Here is a 17,676-nt window from a genome sequence, read left to right as displayed (position 1 = left end):
CTTGTGGTTCCCAGAGTTTCCAGGAGTAGAATGGGGGGCCGAGCATTTAGCTACCAGGCCCCCCTGCTATGGAACCATCTCCCTGTCCAGGTACGGGAGGCTGACTCCATCGCTACTTTTAAGATCAGACTCAAAACCTACCTCTTTGAAAAAGCTTATTGTTACTAATTCAGTAGTTCCAGTTTCTATCATAGACAGACAAATTATCATACTTAGGGGGTCGTCTAATCGTTAGGTCACATCTTAGTTATTCTGTTATAGGCCAAGGCTGCCGGGGTCCGGAAACATGATCACCTGACAGGCCTCTGTCACTCCACTGGGTCATGGTTTCCTCTCTCTTTCCTCTCCTTTCCTCTCCTCATCAAGCAGACTAGTTATGCTGATTCTTGTGTAGTTTTTCTGCTTCCCCCCCCCCCCCCCCCTCTATTTATTTACAGGTATCGCCGCCCTCAGAGCTGCATAATGACCTCCGGCCCCGCTGAAGTGATTGTGCATCATATTTTTTGTGTGTGTTTCTGTGCTCTGTGCCTCTCCTCTCCCTCTCCCTCTCCTCTCCCCTCCTCTCCTCTCCTCTCCCCCTCCTTCTCCTTTTCCTCTCCCTCTCCTCTTCTTTCCTCTCCTCTTTCCCCTCCTCCTCCTTCTCCTCTCCTCTACCTCCCTTCCACTCTACTTCTCCTCTCCTCTACCCCTCTCCTCTCCTACCTATCCTATCCTCTACCTGTCCTCCCCCTTCTCCTCTCTCTTTACCCAGCCGGCCATCAGCAGGAGGGTCCCCCTACATGAGCCTGGTACTGCTCAAGGTTTCTTCCTGTTAAAGGGGAGTTTTTCCTTGCCACTGTTGCTTGTCTGGGGTCAGGCCCTGGGATTCTGGAAAGCGCCTTGAAACAATTTTGATTGTATAAGACGCTATATAAATAAAGATTGATTGATTGAAAAAAGACATTCCAATCATCGGTTTACACGTCCTGTGGTTTTTTGTTTATATTACAGTATTTTACATAATTAATGTCTTTATGAAGGATGTTACAGATTAGCAATGATAATTAATAATACCATGTTGTAATACACATCTGTTTTGGATGTAAGTCTTTGAATAAAGAACAGAAAAAAATCAATCTGCGGAAGCTTTTTCTTTGGTGGCAAAATTACTCGCAACAGCACAAATATGATTACTTTAAGTCATTCATGTCCATCAAATTTGTCCTATTAGTTTATTTTAGAGTTGGTAATAGTGTTCTTGGACTAATACATTTGTTCCATCATTTTTAAAAGCTTATCCGATTTTGTTAATTTGTTTTTTAAATGTACATTTGATTTGTTTCTCAGTTACTCACCTTGATGCCATCCTTGGCCCCCTCCTGCAAGTAAGGAATGATAGAGTAGTTCCACAGGTCAATAAACCAAGATCGAAATTCATCCACTGTGATGGGACAGGACAAGAAAAAGCAAGGTCCTGATAGACAGAGGGGATGAGATATAAAGGATATGTGTAAAATTACTTTGTCTCATTGAAAGTCTTCTCTCTTGACTGGTTTGGTTAATTGGTTTAACATTAGTGGGCCAGTTTCCGGGCCTGTGGGTTTTATACCGATGAGGAAGTCAGACGTGCTATGCTTCTCCAGGAAAGTATGCAGATGATACCACAGTTTGGGCACCCAGTCCAACACCCTTATCAGGTCATCATTGGTCAAGCTGCTTTCATGCTCTGATTCCATCAACTTCCTGTGCAAATAGCGCACCAGGAAGCCATTGGCTGGTTCCACATTATTGGAGAAAGTCACCATCCTGATAATGAAAATATGTTGCTCTTAAACATTTAAAATAATATGGATTTTAAAAAACAGACTGAAATCAAGATGGATAATATGATACAAGGTGTTATGATGGAAGTTGTCATGATCCAAGGAATGCATGTAAAAATATTACAGGAATAGAAAAGACAAACAATTCTGAAACAAACCGGAAGCTGAGATGGAGTCCGTGGTTTGCTGTCATCTTTATTGGCTGATTACTGGTTCCAATAATGTATGGACTGTGGACAAAAACAGCAAAGACAAACAGCAGTTTACTGAATTTGAAATAAACATTTATTAATGCCAAAAAAAAATCCAACATTTTCTCAGCCAGTGTACCATTTGTGATATTTGCAAGTAAGAGCCCCATTGACAAGCTCGCTGATGGATGCTGGGTCGTGAATGTCATCCAGAATAACAACGAGCGGACTCTCTGACATGCTGGATTCTCTATCAATCTGATTAGCCAGGTTAGATAGATAAAGCTGCAGATCCTGAGAACAAGAAAGAAAATTCTACAGAGTGACAATAACCAAAAAAGAAGGGAATGAACAAATACTATAATTCACCAAGGACATCACTTTTGTATCACCTTGCAGGATTGGCGATGCATGTTAAAAGTGACTGCAATGCCAGTGGTCACCTCACGGGCACTACGGTCCACCAGATATTCAGCCAGTCGGGAAGCGAGGTAGCTCTTACCCGTCCCGCTCGGCCCAGAGAGGACAAGACGTCGGTGTTTAAGTAGCAGACTGATGTAGTGTTGCATCATAGGTTTCGGAATGAGTGTCTCAAACACCAGGCTATCAACACATTTTTCCTTTAAACCTGAATATATTAGAGAATAGTAAAGACATAAACAAATTGTTATATTGCTCAAAGTATCATCAAGAAATCTAAGGTAGCTTGTTTCCAACCACCCTCTGACAATCCTGTTGGATTCTCATGTATCACCCACAAGGACCCATGCGCCTTGCTATATAAAGCCAGCTGGACCTGGCTACTCTGGGATCATGTTACACAGAGTCCTGTCTGGACTACCACTGCTTTACCAGCCTTCCTTGCATGTCACTCACTACATTCCAACATACCTAAGCAGGGAGGAGGTCAATAACCAGCCAATAATACTATCTCTCCATAATTACCTTTTACATGACAATTTATAAAATAGGCTTACTGCAGATTTCTGTTTTGTTTAAAAGCAAGAACAGTCAATGCAACACTCAGACATTTGGGCAGACCTTTCAGAGCTAGAGTGATGCCAGTGGAGTCCTGGGACATGCAGTGAGATGGCAAAGTCTCTGGTGCTTCTCCACCCAAAACTCTTTTAATGTGGCCCATACTGTAACTGAATATAGAGTCTGTGGACAGACCCAAACTGGAGGTTGGGTCAACCTTGGCTATGTACACCTGTAATGAAAACAAAATTTGGTAGTGGCAGTATAAAGAGCCATACCCCTTAAGTGACATCAGTAAGAATACATAATTAATTAAAAATTCAAATGCATATAGTATTTCTTTAAAAAATGCTTTAATTTCAAATTTATGCCACACTGAATAATGACTTTATTTGCATCATCAATATATTTGGTCACCTTGAAAGCCTGGCTGACAGCTGAATCCAGGATGACCCAGTCCATTCTGCTATTCACCCGGACAGTGCCAATAAACAATTCTTGCTGTTTAACCTCCTGGTGGCACACAGTGTGACAAATGTGTCATGCAAGAATTTAAATTGTGTTTAATTACTCTGAAGAGGACATTTGGCAAGCCACATACTTACATCTCTAAAGACGTGTAAATCTGCCAAAATAACAACAACTCTCACACGGCAATCATCCCCATGAGCACACAGACTGAGAGAATCCAGAGAGTGGCCATCTAATCAGAAGTAAAAACAAAAAAATGACAAAAGCAGATAAGATGCAAAAAAAAGATTTTAAAAAATAAAAATAAATAACTAGAATGAGAATAACTGGTACATGTGTGTTTGTGTGTGTGTCTACTGTATACAGAAGCCACTGTACTGTGGGCCATAACCTAAAGCTAAAACAACAAAAGCATCATAGAATAATACTTCCTCACCGCATATGTGCCTCCAGCACTCTTTTTCCTGAACATTACACACGGGGGCACTTCTCAGAATGCTGGTCTACTTGTGGTGGTCCCCAGATTCTCTAGGAGTAGAATGGGGGGCCGAGCATTTAGCTACCAGGCCCCCCTGCTGTGGAACCAGCTCACTGTCCAGGTACGGGAGGCTGACTCAAACTCTACTTTCAAAATTAGGCTTAAAACCTACCTCTTTGAAAAAGCTTATTATCATTAATTCTGTAGTCCCAGTTACTATATAGACAGACAAATTATCATACTTAGGGGATCGTCTAATCCTTAGGTTAACATCTCATCTCCTCTCCTCTCCTCTCCTCTCCTCTCCTCTCCTCTCCTCTACCTGTCCTCCCCCCTCGCTCTACCCAACCGGCCATCAGCAGGAGAGTTTCCCTACATGAGCCTGGTCCTGCTCAAGATTTCTTCCTGTTAAAGGGGAGTTTTTCCTTGCCACTGTTGCTTGTTTGGGGTTAGGCCCAGGGATTCTGTAAATCACCTAGAAACAATTTTGATTGTAAAAGACGCTATATAAATAAAAATTGATTGATTGATTGGTTGATTGGTTGATTGCACTCACCTGATGTGTTCAGAGACACGCAGGAAAACCCAGCACTTTAACGTCACATTTCATTAACTCTACAGCAAATAACAGTATTTAAAACAAACAGTGATGAATCTGTGCCTATTTTGTTCACTAATAACAAACATAACAAAACATGACCCAGTTCGTTAAACACACTGTATATTTACAGTATCAGTAATTTAAACTTAATATTTAAGAGAGTGAGAACTGTACCTGACTCACTCAGCCCTCTGCTGTAGCTTTTAGGCATCTGTTCTGCCAATGACTGTTGAGGTGAAGAACTCCCCAGGGCAGTGAGACCTGAAGACTGGGAGACAGAGCTGGAGGGTCCAGTAGATGGACATGGGGAAAGACTGCCTACTTTCAGCTGGTCATTCTCAGCTTTCAGGTTCTCTATTGTCCTCTAGAGGTTAAAATATATATACGAATGAATTTTCATAATATGTATTTCTCATATTCAAAATAATCTGTATTTTGTAGTAAGAGTTTTTATTAAAAAAAATGGGTTTCCAATATCACAGACTTGTTTACTCCTTGCATCTTTGACATAATAAGCCTGACTCATAGTTTTTATCAGTAAAAGAAGATAACTTGACAAATTGAATAGAAGACTAGAGTGTCAGCAATAAGAACATACCTGCATGTTGTTCATGGCGTCCTGCAGCTGTTCCAAGTGATGGGCAGAGCCAAGAGCCTCTAGACGGATATCTGTCAATTTCAATTCCTTCTCCCAGAGCTCTGTACGCAGTTCTGACACAACCTTATCATCTGCTACTTTAACTTCACTCTGTCTGTAGGTAAGGAAATTTAAAAAAAAATCTATAACATCCATAAGATTAAATATCAACATATGGCGCACTACATAAGGCACAGAATATATGCTGTGTTTTTTCGTAAATTTAAGAGTGTATTTTGAAAAAAGAATTACCCTGATGATGATGCAGAGGTCGACCTTTTAATTGATTGAACTGGTTTTCCCCCAATATTGTAGACTTTAGGGGAAGAAGGTGCAGAGCATTCTGGTGTGGCAATTTCCTCTATGTCAGCATATGGACCAGTCGACTTTGAACCCTTTTTATTGAAGGCCTTGTTGAATGAACTGCGGAGCTGGGCAGGGAAAAAAAAATCAGCTCATTAACAATATCCTTACTGTTCAGTTGCAACTTTTTAATACACAGTTGATCAGAAAAATAACTATAGCAGCAAAAAGTGGATAAGAAATATTTTCTTTAGCGAGACAAAGTAACATTTTTGCAAAGAATCACATGAATGAATATACTGACAGACAAAAATATAGTCCAAATGAGACCTCAAATATATTGCACTAAATTGGTTTGGTGGCAGTAGCTCAGTCTGTTAGGAATTGGGTTAAGAAGCAGAGGGTGCTCAGTTTGAGCCGCAGTGCAGGCAAAACATGGAATGCATTCTGGTAGTAGGGGAAGGTGCCAGAAGCACTGTTGAGCAAGGTAACAAATGCTCAAATAGGGCCCTGCAATTAATTAGTGACTCATCCAGCTGTGGACCCTGCTTTCACCCCTCGTGACCCCCGAAAGGGATAAAGCAGTTAAGAAGACAAGACAAGGTTGGAAATAATATGAGGCCTTTATTTACATACAATAGTGTCATTTGGACATGATTCACTAAATGTAATTTACTAAGATTTGGGCAATAGAAAATGACCTAAAAAGGGAGGCGCGTTTGAATCTCTACCATAAGAATATCACTCACCTCAAAGACCTAAAATAAAACAAAAAGCAGGGCAGCATGAGGGAGAGAACAGAACTGCACTTAAAGACAGGCTGGGATTAAGAATGGAGGAGGGCCATACATTTGGGAGAAAAACTAAAAATTAGTTCAGATTATATACTGCTGACATAGTTCACATTCTACCACTACTTAAAATCAAAAACTCAAATTTCTCATATGGTCAGCAGCATTAAATCAGTATGTCCTTACCCAACTCTTCTTCTTTTTCCTTTTGGCCTCCAGTTCTTTGAGACTACTTATCTCAGTTTTGCTGTTGTTTGTAGGCAGCTTCAGGATGCTTTCAGAGGAGTTTTGCCAATTTATTGGCATTTCTGTTCATTAAAAGAAAAGAAAAGAAAGTCAATATAGTTACTATTTACATTTTCACTTGCTGGGCACTAACATATCCAATCAATGTGTGGAACTGCAGCATATTCTATACCTTTAGGTGTTATGGCTGGATTACTAAATGCCCCTTGAATAATTTCTTGTGCCTCTGTATTTTTGACCTTCAAAATGTCAATGGTGCCCTTGAGTTCAGTCAGCTCTGAGTCCTCAAGAGGAGGAGAAAAAGGAATGTTATTGGTAGAAATTTGAACCAAGCTGGTTCTCTAGTGAGGGCCATAGACAACATATATTGATTTTCAACAAGGGTTAAATGATGTGCTGAAGCATTGATGGGAACATGAACATCCCACGACAAAAACCTTTGAAGTACAATCTCTATTAAATTATATGACCCTTATTTAATGTTATTGACCATATATTTGAAACATTAAAGATAACATCACAAACTGTATTCAATGCAGACAAAGTCTTGTGGTCTTGACCACTTAATCCCTTTTGGGGTCACAGGGAAGGTGCACATATTGCCGAAGGCAGGATATACCCCCGAAGGAGTCGCAAGTTCATTGCAGTGCCCTACAGGATCTTTTGTGGGCTCAGTAGCTTGCTCAAGGGTATATACTACCTCTCACTGAGCCTATTCCACCCTCACCCTCTATTAGCAACCAGAAGAGAGAGTCAGAGCTTTTCCTTTGATTACATTGATTACATTTTTAGTCAAGTGGCACCATGTGTACTGTTTACACTTTGTGTGCATCCTCCTCCACACATCCACCAGGCCATGAGAATAGACCAGCTACTTCAGACTGTGTTGAGATGCTGGATCAGGCTCTGCATGATTACATTCTTAAAAAGATTCTGTACAGTTATACCCACCCAGGAAAAGAAACTGCTCTGAACCACAAGAAACCCAGTCCAGTTGACATAGAAAACTACCTTGGATACAATGACCTGGATGATTGAGAATCTACACAGACATCTCTGAACCACAGCAATTCAATTATCTAGAAAGCTCTTTCTGTGCTGTTGATGGGAGCATAAATGTTGCTAAAAAATAAACAGATGTGGTTCTGGAAGCATGCCTTAGCCAGCAGACACTTACCCTTCATCATACCCTTGCCCCACCTCCAGGATGGAGAAGAGGAAGCCCACTCCACCACTGAGGGCAGTGTTGAAACTCAAAGTTATCTGCCCTTCCCACTCTTTCTCCCACTTCATGCCGTGGTGAACACTAGTGCCCTTTCCTTGCCTATCTACCTCCGTTTACATTTAACATTCCCACTCTAAATTAATCCATAGCGAGAGACAAGCTAAAAAAAATCCTATAAAAACAGTAAAACAAAACAAAACAAACAAAATGACTGGGCTCATCATTATATCGTGAGCTGTTTCCTTATTTTGAACATTTATTTCCTTCAAAAAATCTCTTGGTCAGTGAGATCTGTTTCTCTGTGTTTTGTAACATGTCTTGCGAATGATAAAAAAGGAGCTTATCAGGAAAATGCTATTCCAGATCAAGGATCTTCATGCATTTGATCTGCTGCAGTAACAATTGGTACATTTTTTCAGGGTACAATTTAATTTCTTGACTGTTTGATATTTGTGTGTGTGACATCTCGCTACAGTCAGACATACGATTCATCATTACTGGTGTCTACAGCACCAAATCCTACAATACATTTCTGCGATTACTTCTCTGCTTCGTAGAAGCAGGCCATTATTCAGACAGCACAACACCACCTTCACCCAGCTCACCTGTCACCGCACCTAGTTCATCTGAATGACCCATTACTTCACCTGTTTCACCTGTAACCTCACCTGTTTTGCCTAATTCACCTGTTTCACCAATCACCTCACCTATCTACCTGTCAACTAATCAGTCTCACCCATCACCCTGCCCACATTACCTGTCACCTCACCTGTTTTGCCCACTTCACCAGTATCACCCAAATCACCTTGCACAACACCTAACAACAATCTCCAAAATCTCTCTCTACACACCTCAGTCTTACTCTCACACTCATTCAGTTTTCTTACACCTGTGGCTCCATCTCCACTCTGTCTGATCCAGCCCCCCCCCAATCCCCGCTGCACAGAACCACCAATGCCTTGCAGTCAGAATAAGATGTGGGACCAGAGGGGCGGCTGGCGAACAGATTGTTAGGATAAGCCCTGGCTAGATGTATATCCTCACCTCAGTTGAACAATTTTACAACAGAACATGTAGTATAGTCAAAATCGTGCACTTGCATGATGAAGCTGTAATTAAACTCATCAGACTTGTTCAGGATCATGTGGACCTGCCTGCTGTGAACCACAATGATAGGATCTTCTTAATGGGGGACACCACTTTTCCATGTTGGCACAGTTTTCTCATCAGAAACTCATCACTAATAAATGGAGGCACATTATAGAGAGTGATCTTCGCTGCCGGCTACGTCAGCTGAGCCACCTGAACAAACAGCCCATTCAAAGAGATCCCCATTTCCACCAACATGTTCACTTGCTCCTCCTTCTCCAGAACAGTACCACCACCCTGATAATGCGAGCGGAAGACTTTATGGAGCTGAATACAATTATTTCCCCATATCCAGAGCCACCTCCTCCACACTGAGTACTGAGCCCAATCCAGCTGCACTAAAGCTGCAGTTGGGTGCCATGATGGCCACACACACCTGGCCACCACACATGCACTCCCACACACCAAACCAAAAGGGAAAATCCTACACCAAAACTTACAATCAGGCCCAACAAAATCAACTCAAAAATAACAAATAGAAATAAACATTTTTACATGAGCTCACGCTCTCCATCTTCCAATGAAACACCTCTCACAAAGGAAGGAGGAATAAGAGCAACAACAAAAACAATAACAATGGATAGTAGAAGGCCAGTCATAGGGGACTGGTCTGAGAAGTGGAAGGGTTCTTGGTTCAAGCCTCAGTGTGGAAAAAACATGGAAGGTGTTCAGGTAGCAGGGGGAGGTGCCAGAGTACCTTCAGAGTACTACCGAGGTACCCTTGAGCAAGGTACTGAACCCCCGAATGCTCACATAGTGCCCCGTAATGAGTTTGCGATTTATTCAGGGGTGTACCCTGCCTTCACCCATGCCGCTGGGATAGGCTCCAGCATCTCCCCGGGACCCCAAAAGGGGTATAGTGGTCTGGAAAAAGTTGTGCAGTTGTGCTTTGACACAGCAACTATGGATAAAGGATGAAAACAAAATTTTATAATAAAAAACATTTTTCGGCACTTAATTCCCATTAGTATGTAAAATATTAAATTGTACCTTTTGCTCTGAGGACACTGAAAGAGTCTGAAGGCGTTCAGTCATCAGGGACAGACTCTGCTCAAATGCTGCAACTAGATTAGCCTTTAGAGAGAGAACCAGAGTAATGTATGGAGGGGTGTCAGAGAGCAGACAAGTACTGTATGAGTTTCCACTGCATCACATCTGCCTACAGCCATAAACACTCCCAGCACATCAAGCAAATTACTTTCTTCATCTGCTAGGAGAGGATGCGTAGGGGATAAAGTAGAGGACAGCATTGGATGACATCAGAAATGAAAGAGGATTTTAGGGAAATGGCAGTGACAGGAGCAGGAATATGCTGCAGCAGGACAAAATGTCTCAACTTCATGCATTTTTCACTTTACTCCCGTGTGATGACCCATAAGTCCTGTTTGAATATTTCTGGTGCGATCTTCCTCAGCCTTCCTGTTGCTACATTCCCTTCCTTAATTTTGTGCAGTTTTGTGTTTTTCATTTGTAATATTTAAAAATAAAAGAGTACCCAATACTCTTTGAATTAGCTGTAATGGAGTTAATTCACTGGCCGCTCAGCAGTATGCTCAGCCATTTCAGTATGTTTGTTTATATTTAAAGGTATAAATTTAAATGCACAATGGACCCATTATTAAAATAATGTTGTGGATCTTTGACACGTATTGAATGACACGTAATACATAAGCTTCCTGATTGATAGGTGAACAGTTTTGTATTTTTGACAAGGAATTAATTTTAAAAACAAGGTCAGCTGCAGCAAGACTAATAGAAATGTCAACAACCCGTAAATTTGATGTCCACCTTGAATCGTGCGGATCACAATAGTCCAACAAACCTGGCCTTGCTGTAAAACACAGCACCAAGCGGCAGATGAGGGACAGAGGAATGGAGCAGGAAGGGCAGTGAGTCCACAACATATCACCCAAGTACATGAAGAAAAGAAAAGGACAGCATCATAATGCAAAGGATTAATCTTCAAGGGTAAAAATTCTCACAAATAGAAATTTTATGCAGTCAAACAGTTAAGTTAAGGAGAGAAGTACAAAACCTGCAGTGGTTCGGTGGTATTATGGAAAGATGCCAGATTATGCATGTGGAAACATCCATGTAACACAGTTTTAACAAACACTAGAGAGATGCGACTGATAGTAGGCAAAGCTTTGATGTGGACACATTTACCTTTGATGTGGACAAGTTTTCCTCAACATCAACATTTCTAACTTTGTAAGTGTTAGTTACATTAACATATTAGATATACAGTGTCTGTTTCCTTGCAAACTGCGCAGAGATATGCGATATATCTGTATCTGCTTCACAAGAAAGAAAAATTATATTTACATTAGCAGACAGCTGCAAGGTCAAGTTGGCAACCTTTTCTTGGGAAGACTCCAGTTCTCGCCTCAACTTGTGGATTTGCTATGGTCAGATTATTAAAAAAAAAAAAAAAAGATAGTTGTTGCACTACAAATAACTGACTAATAATAAACACACACTCTTTAATGACAGGAAATACTGCTGTATCATGCAATGAGAATTCATGTAATTACGGAAAATGTATCTTAAATGTGCCAAAACATCCTTCTCTAATGAGGAGTGGAGAAAAGACACATCATGGAACCAAAAGTCTGATAGGTACCCATTATAAAAGGCTTTGTCAAAACCCATAACCCATGACTCATTGGCCTTACCTCTGCTTGTATCCTGTCCTCATTCTTAAGAGGGCATGGGGGAAACAAATAAACAATAAATGGGGATAAAGAAGAGTTTTTGCTTTAGGTGAAGTAAATATATTATACAAAGCCATGTTAGGGATAAAGTGATGAATTAAGACGAATAAAAAACAGGTACAAATAGAAACCTACCCCACCAAGCCATGCTTTAATATTATACATGAATCACTTCATGTCTGCCTTTATTAACTGAATTTCTTAAATTTCTTTTTTGAACATGTGAAAATGTATTAGCAAAAAATGAAGAATAGAAAACTTCCTATTCTGGGACAACCTAGCCATACAGCTAGCAAAGTGAAGGTCTCTCAACTTGACAATGATAAACATTAATGATCCAAGTTGATTAAGTCTCTTCCATACCAAACTCTTCCACTGCTCTAATTTTACTCTTCCTACTGCTCAGTGTTGAAGAGACCATTAGTATTTTTTTCAGAGTAAATCTAAAATAAACCAAAGTAAAAAGGACATACATGACAATTTTAAGAGCTATTCAGTGTTGGCAGAAAATACATTATATGATTTACTTGGCTGTCAGTTCGATCCTGTTGGAAGTATTGATTAGTAAACAAGGACAACCAATACAGCAGGTGATTTTTGTCTTTTGTGCATCATTCATTACTGTGTGCCATGGTACAGGGTAAAAACATCTGGGATTGATTTGCCTTTCCACAATCTAATATGCAGGAAGGATGGCAGCAACAACATGACTTAGAGTAACTATCAAATAAATTTCACACAGAAAAACAAAATGTGAATAAAGGTCTTACTGTGGAATAGTTGGATGAAGCATTAGATGCCAAAGAGAGCACAGATCCATGTACTGAAAGAAACACAAATACATATACCCTAGTGTTAAAAGTCCCTTGCTTGTATTTCAATTTTCACAAGAATAATAGTCAATTAAAAAGACTGGTGACAGTATTTCCTATTCAATAAAAAGGTAATTACTGACACAGAGCAAAAACTCAATTTGTTTTTTAGTTCACATTGGTGTCTTTAAGTACATAACTGCATATTTATCTAAACTGAAGACAGCACTACACTTTACTTTCAACACTTAGTACTGATATGCCCAGTAGTTTTCTTGCTGCACAAGGGGACAGCTCTGTTTAAATCTCAGACCATCTTGTGTATCTCCCCTGCCAGGCTGACTTACCATCATCGCCTTGCTCACGAAAAGACCCACATCGCATCATGCTTTTTGGCTGGTCAACCATGGTCATACTGCTGTCTAAATGTGAGGACCCGTAAAGATTACAGGCAGACTCAGTAGGGGGTCCAATACTATTGGAGCGCAATATCCTTGGGGTGCTGCTAGAAATTGGGACAACTATAAAGTAGAAAGTGATATTGGGAAAAACAGGGATTGGCATAACCAATAAGCTGCAGAGGAACATGCTCTCTCTCACACACACACACAGTTCAGTCTACTCTGTAGGTATAGCATCCTTCTGATGACTGAGTAAAAACCAACACTGGAGGTTTACAACAGTTAAAGATATAAACAGAGCCTGGCAGAAATCTGTGCACAAGCACTTTCACCATCACATGAGTGTATACATAATATATTCAACAGCAGTTTTTTCCTTTGTTATATGGTCAAAAAGTACAATTTGCCTGCTAAAATGGCATGGCAGAAATATTCCCAGTCATACCTTGCATTGCACTTCACCAATCACTTTAGACATTACTAGAGGATTTACTGATGACAACATTCCTTAGTTGTGGATAAAATAGATTAACAATGCTGTCACCTACAATCAACATACACATGGATAGATTACACAGATACCCAGTTGAGTTTCAAAGCTGAAACTCAGAGTGTCTTTAGAACTTAGCTGCCATATGAAACAAGCACTCACCAACATTTGTAAGAGGAGCCTTGTTGGAGGAGGGGTGGAGAGAATGTGTGGGAGAAGGCAGCTGTGGGGGGCTATCACTCTCTGTCATGCTCACTACGGTGTGGGAGTGGCGTCTGCCTGGTTTGCTTCCTTCAGTCTCTGAAAGACTTGAGCCATATTGTCTAAGAAAAGAGAGATGATTTTAAGAATAAAAGAAGCATCTATGAAGTTTTTAAACAAATATTTACAGCTACTGTTATGACATACTCTAGGCCTTTCTTTGGCAAGGTATTCCTGTCTGCCTGCAAGCTGTAAAAAAAAAGTGAAGTCATTTTCAATACTTATGTTTTCTCTAAAAAGAAATAGCCATGCTATTTATAGTGTATACATATCATTACTCTACAAAAGAGTTAAATAATACATAGCATCATTATATCACTATCACGCCAGCAAACCACTGACCTTATGCTACTTAACAGTTAGATGGAGGATAAGAAACTGCTACCAATCAATCATACATCCACTTTAATTTTGGAGTGGTGGCTTTAGATTGTTTAGTTTAACTGCTACTATTGTTCTCTAATAAAAATAACACTTTTGAAGACTGAAAGATGGAACAAAAATGAAGGTATGATGTTGTGTGCACTAATTAGCCAATATGTCATGCTAGCATTAATTTTGGAATCACGGGGTCATAGAGATACCTATAAAGAAAATCAATATCCTTGCCATTGTACCGCACCTTTAATGAACCATGACTATGATGAAATCAGATTAGCTAAACTTTTGAAATGCAATGTCAGAGTTTCTGATCTGGTAATGGAACCAAAAATAGTATGATTATAAACCTAGTTTTACTCCAACTATATTATAAAACAAGTATATTGTACATATATACCCATGTATCTGTTTATAAGATGTCTTGCTTGCAGCTCCCCATGTTCCTGTTCCCCTCTCTTCACTGTCATGCATCTCAGCTTTGACAAATCTGGGGGGCAGGCTCATCTGCAGAGAAAGGGACTCCATACTGTAATGCATGCCAGAGATTTTGGGGTACATCAGAGGTGAGTTGTCAGTGGTGTAGGTGGTGGGGGAATCGATGTGAAGCACAGGCGCTTGGCTGGGGGTGAGGTGAGTGGAATTGTGTGAACCAGCCAGGTCTTGCAGCTTTGAATATGGAGGAACTTTGGGTGGGAGGTCCTGGATGGTGATGCAGGAATCTAAACTGTTAGAGTTTACTTTGTCCAGGTGAACTAGGCTGGGAGTATGATCCAGAGACTTTTGAAGCAGTCTAGATATCAGAAATGAAAACAAATGATTAAAAACAAAACATTTAATAAAACAGCCATCGCTTCAGGAGTAGATAATCTACAATTTTGTATGCAATTACAAGTTATCACTTTGAAGCATTGAATTATTAATGTCATAATCTGCTGTGGATTTTTTAATGTCACTGAAACATTCAATTAAAGAAACAATTCAATGACCTTGGTGTGGTGGAGGATGACACTTCAGGGTATTTGCTGCTGCTGGTCAGTCTTAGCCCATGCAGTTTAACCAGAGGTTCTCCTACAGGCTGATTCTCCTCTCCCTTTAGAGAACCACAGTCCACATCAGCACCTACAGCCTTGGCTTTGGCTCGCTCTTTCTCCTTTTCTCTATCGGTCTGGTTCACTGGACCTGAGATTGTTCGAATCACTGTCTTACTGGTGCAGCTCCCAGACTCTTTAAACCTGGGCCCTACTGAGGCAATGGCCATAGGTTTCAAACTTAACAGTCTGGAGTCAATAGTACCACTGGCTGGTCGGGGTGCTGTGCGACCAATCACACTGAGTGTGCTTGATTTGGCTGGTCGGGGCAGGCTGCGGTACTGGATACTGTTTCGAGCATTTGGCCCCAGGAAGTTCTGCTCACTACTGGCATCAAAACTGTTCTTCCGACCTGATTGCACCACTCCTCCCAAAGGCTTTACTGGGATGACAGAGGGCTTGGGAGATTTCCCCACAGTAGCTGAGTCACTAGAGGTGTTTGCACCCCCTGCTGTCAATAAAGTAGCAAGAACAGTGGCTGTTGGTTGTTTCTTATAGCCAAATGAGGCTCCAGCATTAGGTTTAACAAAACCTGATGGGGGCTTGTGATGGTCTGCATGATGATCCTTGCCAGCATCAGACTGAGATCGTTGCAGACCAGGCATCTTGACAACAGTCTTGGATTTATCCATTGGTCTCTCAATTTTAGATGCTATTGAAAAAACATAAGGTTAAAAATGAAAATATGTTATTCATTCAGTTAATGTCTTTAAATCTTTTAGCCAATGTGTAACCTTTAAAGTATTTTTCCCATTTCTTTTTGGTTTTCCTTTACAAAACTGTGGCCAGAGATCTATATTGCTTATTTTTAAAGTCAGTGAAATTTAAAGTGATAGACCAAGATATACTTAAAATAGAAAGCATTATTTAATAATGGAATGTTTTCCTGGGAATTAAAAAGTAATGTTACTGAAGACACTGGGCATTGTGTCTTTGCAGTAAGTAACAGGGTTTCATGTGCTGTGGTACGAATATGAATTTGCCATTGTACGAATCAAAATGTACCGTATTTTCACGACTATAAGGCACACCTAAAACAAAATCTCAGTGTTAGGGTTAGACGGTGCGCCTTATAATATGGTGCCCCTTGTGTGTGGACTGAGTTCCAAAATCTGCTGTGTGCCTTTGGTGGGTGCACTACGGTAAACGCTCCACCCATCAATTAGCGGCACACCTATGCGTAAGGACCCCCTTGCTTACTATGAACTGCAGGCCATCGAATATGCGGCTGAAAATGGCAATCGAGCAGCTGCAAGATATTTTAATTTAAATGAGTCAATGATCAGTGGAGAAAACAGTGTTACTTCCGTTTTACTTCCGTTGTCATTTTTTTACTGTATGTTTTAGCATGCGCCTAATAATACGGTGCGCCTTATGTATGTTTTCAGCACAGATATAGCACCCATAACTGAGACTGCGCCTTTTAATACAGTGCGCCTTATGGTCGTGAAAATACGGTACAGTGATCCCTCGCTATATCGCGTTTCATCTTTCACGGCTTCGCTGCTTCACGGATTTTTTTTGCGAGTCGTTCATTGCAGTTCTCAAATATAATCGAAGGTGGCATATCCGTTTATAAAAATCTTCTTGCTCAGAAAAAGAAAGAGCGCCAACAACTACCCATAACAATGTTCTTCTCTCGGAGAAAGACTCCTGCGCCTTCAGTAGAAACAGACGCTACAGTGGAGCGGAGTCAGGACGAAGAGGCACTGTGACTGTGAAATACGCGAGTGACAATGTTTCCAACCTTGTATTACTGTATTAAAATTATTGTTTTAAACAAATTTTGGGCTTTAAAACAGGTTTTGATTTTTGGTTTCATTCTATAGTTCAGTATTGCATTGTAAAATAATTAAAAAAAATAAAGCTGACTACTTCACGGATTTCACTTTTCGCGTGTTATTTTTGGAACGCAACTCCCGCGATAAACGAGGGATCACTGTACTTCAAAAATGTGTGAAGCAAGTAAAACTCTGTATTCAACATGCACAAATTAACTTATAAATAGATAAATGCATTTTCATTGTGTTCTTAGAGTAATTCAAGCATCCTGCTCCTAGCATCAGTGAAAGTAATCATATCCATACTGTTACACAAAAACTGAATAAACAGATGTGTCCACACTGCAGTGCCCAGAGGCTGAGAAAGAATAGAGATGCAATGAAAAACCCTTGATTCTTACCGGCAACCTTTAATGTACTCTGAGATGTGTGGGTAATAGGGCACGTCACCCCTACAGGAGGGTGGCGACCCTTTCTAAAACTTCCTGGCTGACTCAAGCTCAGAGGTTTTCTCAGATTTCCTTTTACCCCTGATTCTTTGTTAAGGCTCAAGGTCTTCTTTCTCCACTTGCTCTGGGCCTCTGTCTTGAGACTCCCCGTGTCATAGCTGCTGCTACTGAGTTTTTTGCTATCTTCACTGTACCAAGAAAGTCCACTTTCTACCAGGGAGTGCTTCTCTGCATCAGTGCGGAGCTGTATGAAGGTATTGGACACAGTGAGGAGAAATGTCATCAGTGGCATGTTATCTATGGAACCCTAACTCATATACATTTCAGGGTGCTTAAAATAACAATGTGGATAAAAATAATGTATTTTTGAAAAATCTGTTTCTATGGATTTGACAGAGAACTTAATCAAGTATAAGAAAAAGTTGTT

At 40.5% G+C, this 17,676-nt stretch overlaps 1 protein-coding gene across 10 annotated transcripts in view; it reads right to left on the bottom strand.

Annotated features, from left to right (window-relative positions):
- Positions 1–17,676, bottom strand: part of nav1b (neuron navigator 1b) — a 49,663-nt gene that overhangs the window by 9,747 nt on the left and 22,240 nt on the right. For 3 of the 10 annotated variants that reach the window (XM_029825967.1, XM_029825975.1, XM_029825976.1), the window contains 25 exons: positions 17,202–17,493; positions 14,918–15,671; positions 14,329–14,721; positions 13,698–13,739; positions 13,452–13,612; positions 12,746–12,919; positions 12,357–12,409; positions 11,548–11,571; positions 11,198–11,275; positions 10,695–10,703; positions 9,863–9,946; positions 6,671–6,782; positions 6,439–6,560; positions 6,211–6,219; positions 5,411–5,589; positions 5,120–5,273; positions 4,696–4,885; positions 3,577–3,674; positions 3,389–3,484; positions 3,035–3,203; positions 2,386–2,621; positions 2,133–2,287; positions 1,961–2,032; positions 1,589–1,785; positions 1,335–1,453 (listed from right to left, as the gene is read on the bottom strand). In XM_029825967.1, coding sequence (XP_029681827.1) covers positions 1,335–1,453; positions 1,589–1,785; positions 1,961–2,032; positions 2,133–2,287; positions 2,386–2,621; positions 3,035–3,203; positions 3,389–3,484; positions 3,577–3,674; positions 4,696–4,885; positions 5,120–5,273; positions 5,411–5,589; positions 6,211–6,219; positions 6,439–6,560; positions 6,671–6,782; positions 9,863–9,946; positions 10,695–10,703; positions 11,198–11,275; positions 11,548–11,571; positions 12,357–12,409; positions 12,746–12,919; positions 13,452–13,612; positions 13,698–13,739; positions 14,329–14,721; positions 14,918–15,671; positions 17,202–17,493 — 3,972 coding nt within the window. The remainder of the gene's footprint in view (positions 1–1,334; positions 1,454–1,588; positions 1,786–1,960; positions 2,033–2,132; positions 2,288–2,385; positions 2,622–3,034; positions 3,204–3,388; positions 3,485–3,576; positions 3,675–4,695; positions 4,886–5,119; positions 5,274–5,410; positions 5,590–6,210; positions 6,220–6,438; positions 6,561–6,670; positions 6,783–9,862; positions 9,947–10,694; positions 10,704–11,197; positions 11,276–11,547; positions 11,572–12,356; positions 12,410–12,745; positions 12,920–13,451; positions 13,613–13,697; positions 13,740–14,328; positions 14,722–14,917; positions 15,672–17,201; positions 17,494–17,676) is intronic. The other 7 variants (XM_029825972.1, XM_029825973.1, XM_029825968.1 and 4 more) reach the window with 7 other exon arrangements.

This window comes from Takifugu rubripes, chromosome 19, assembly GCF_901000725.2.
Source record: "Takifugu rubripes chromosome 19, fTakRub1.2, whole genome shotgun sequence".
In the NCBI taxonomy this organism is placed as follows: domain Eukaryota; kingdom Metazoa; phylum Chordata; class Actinopteri; order Tetraodontiformes; family Tetraodontidae; genus Takifugu; species Takifugu rubripes.
The sequence above is the reverse complement of the archived record's forward strand: the minus strand, read 5'-3'. Positions and strand labels throughout refer to the sequence as shown.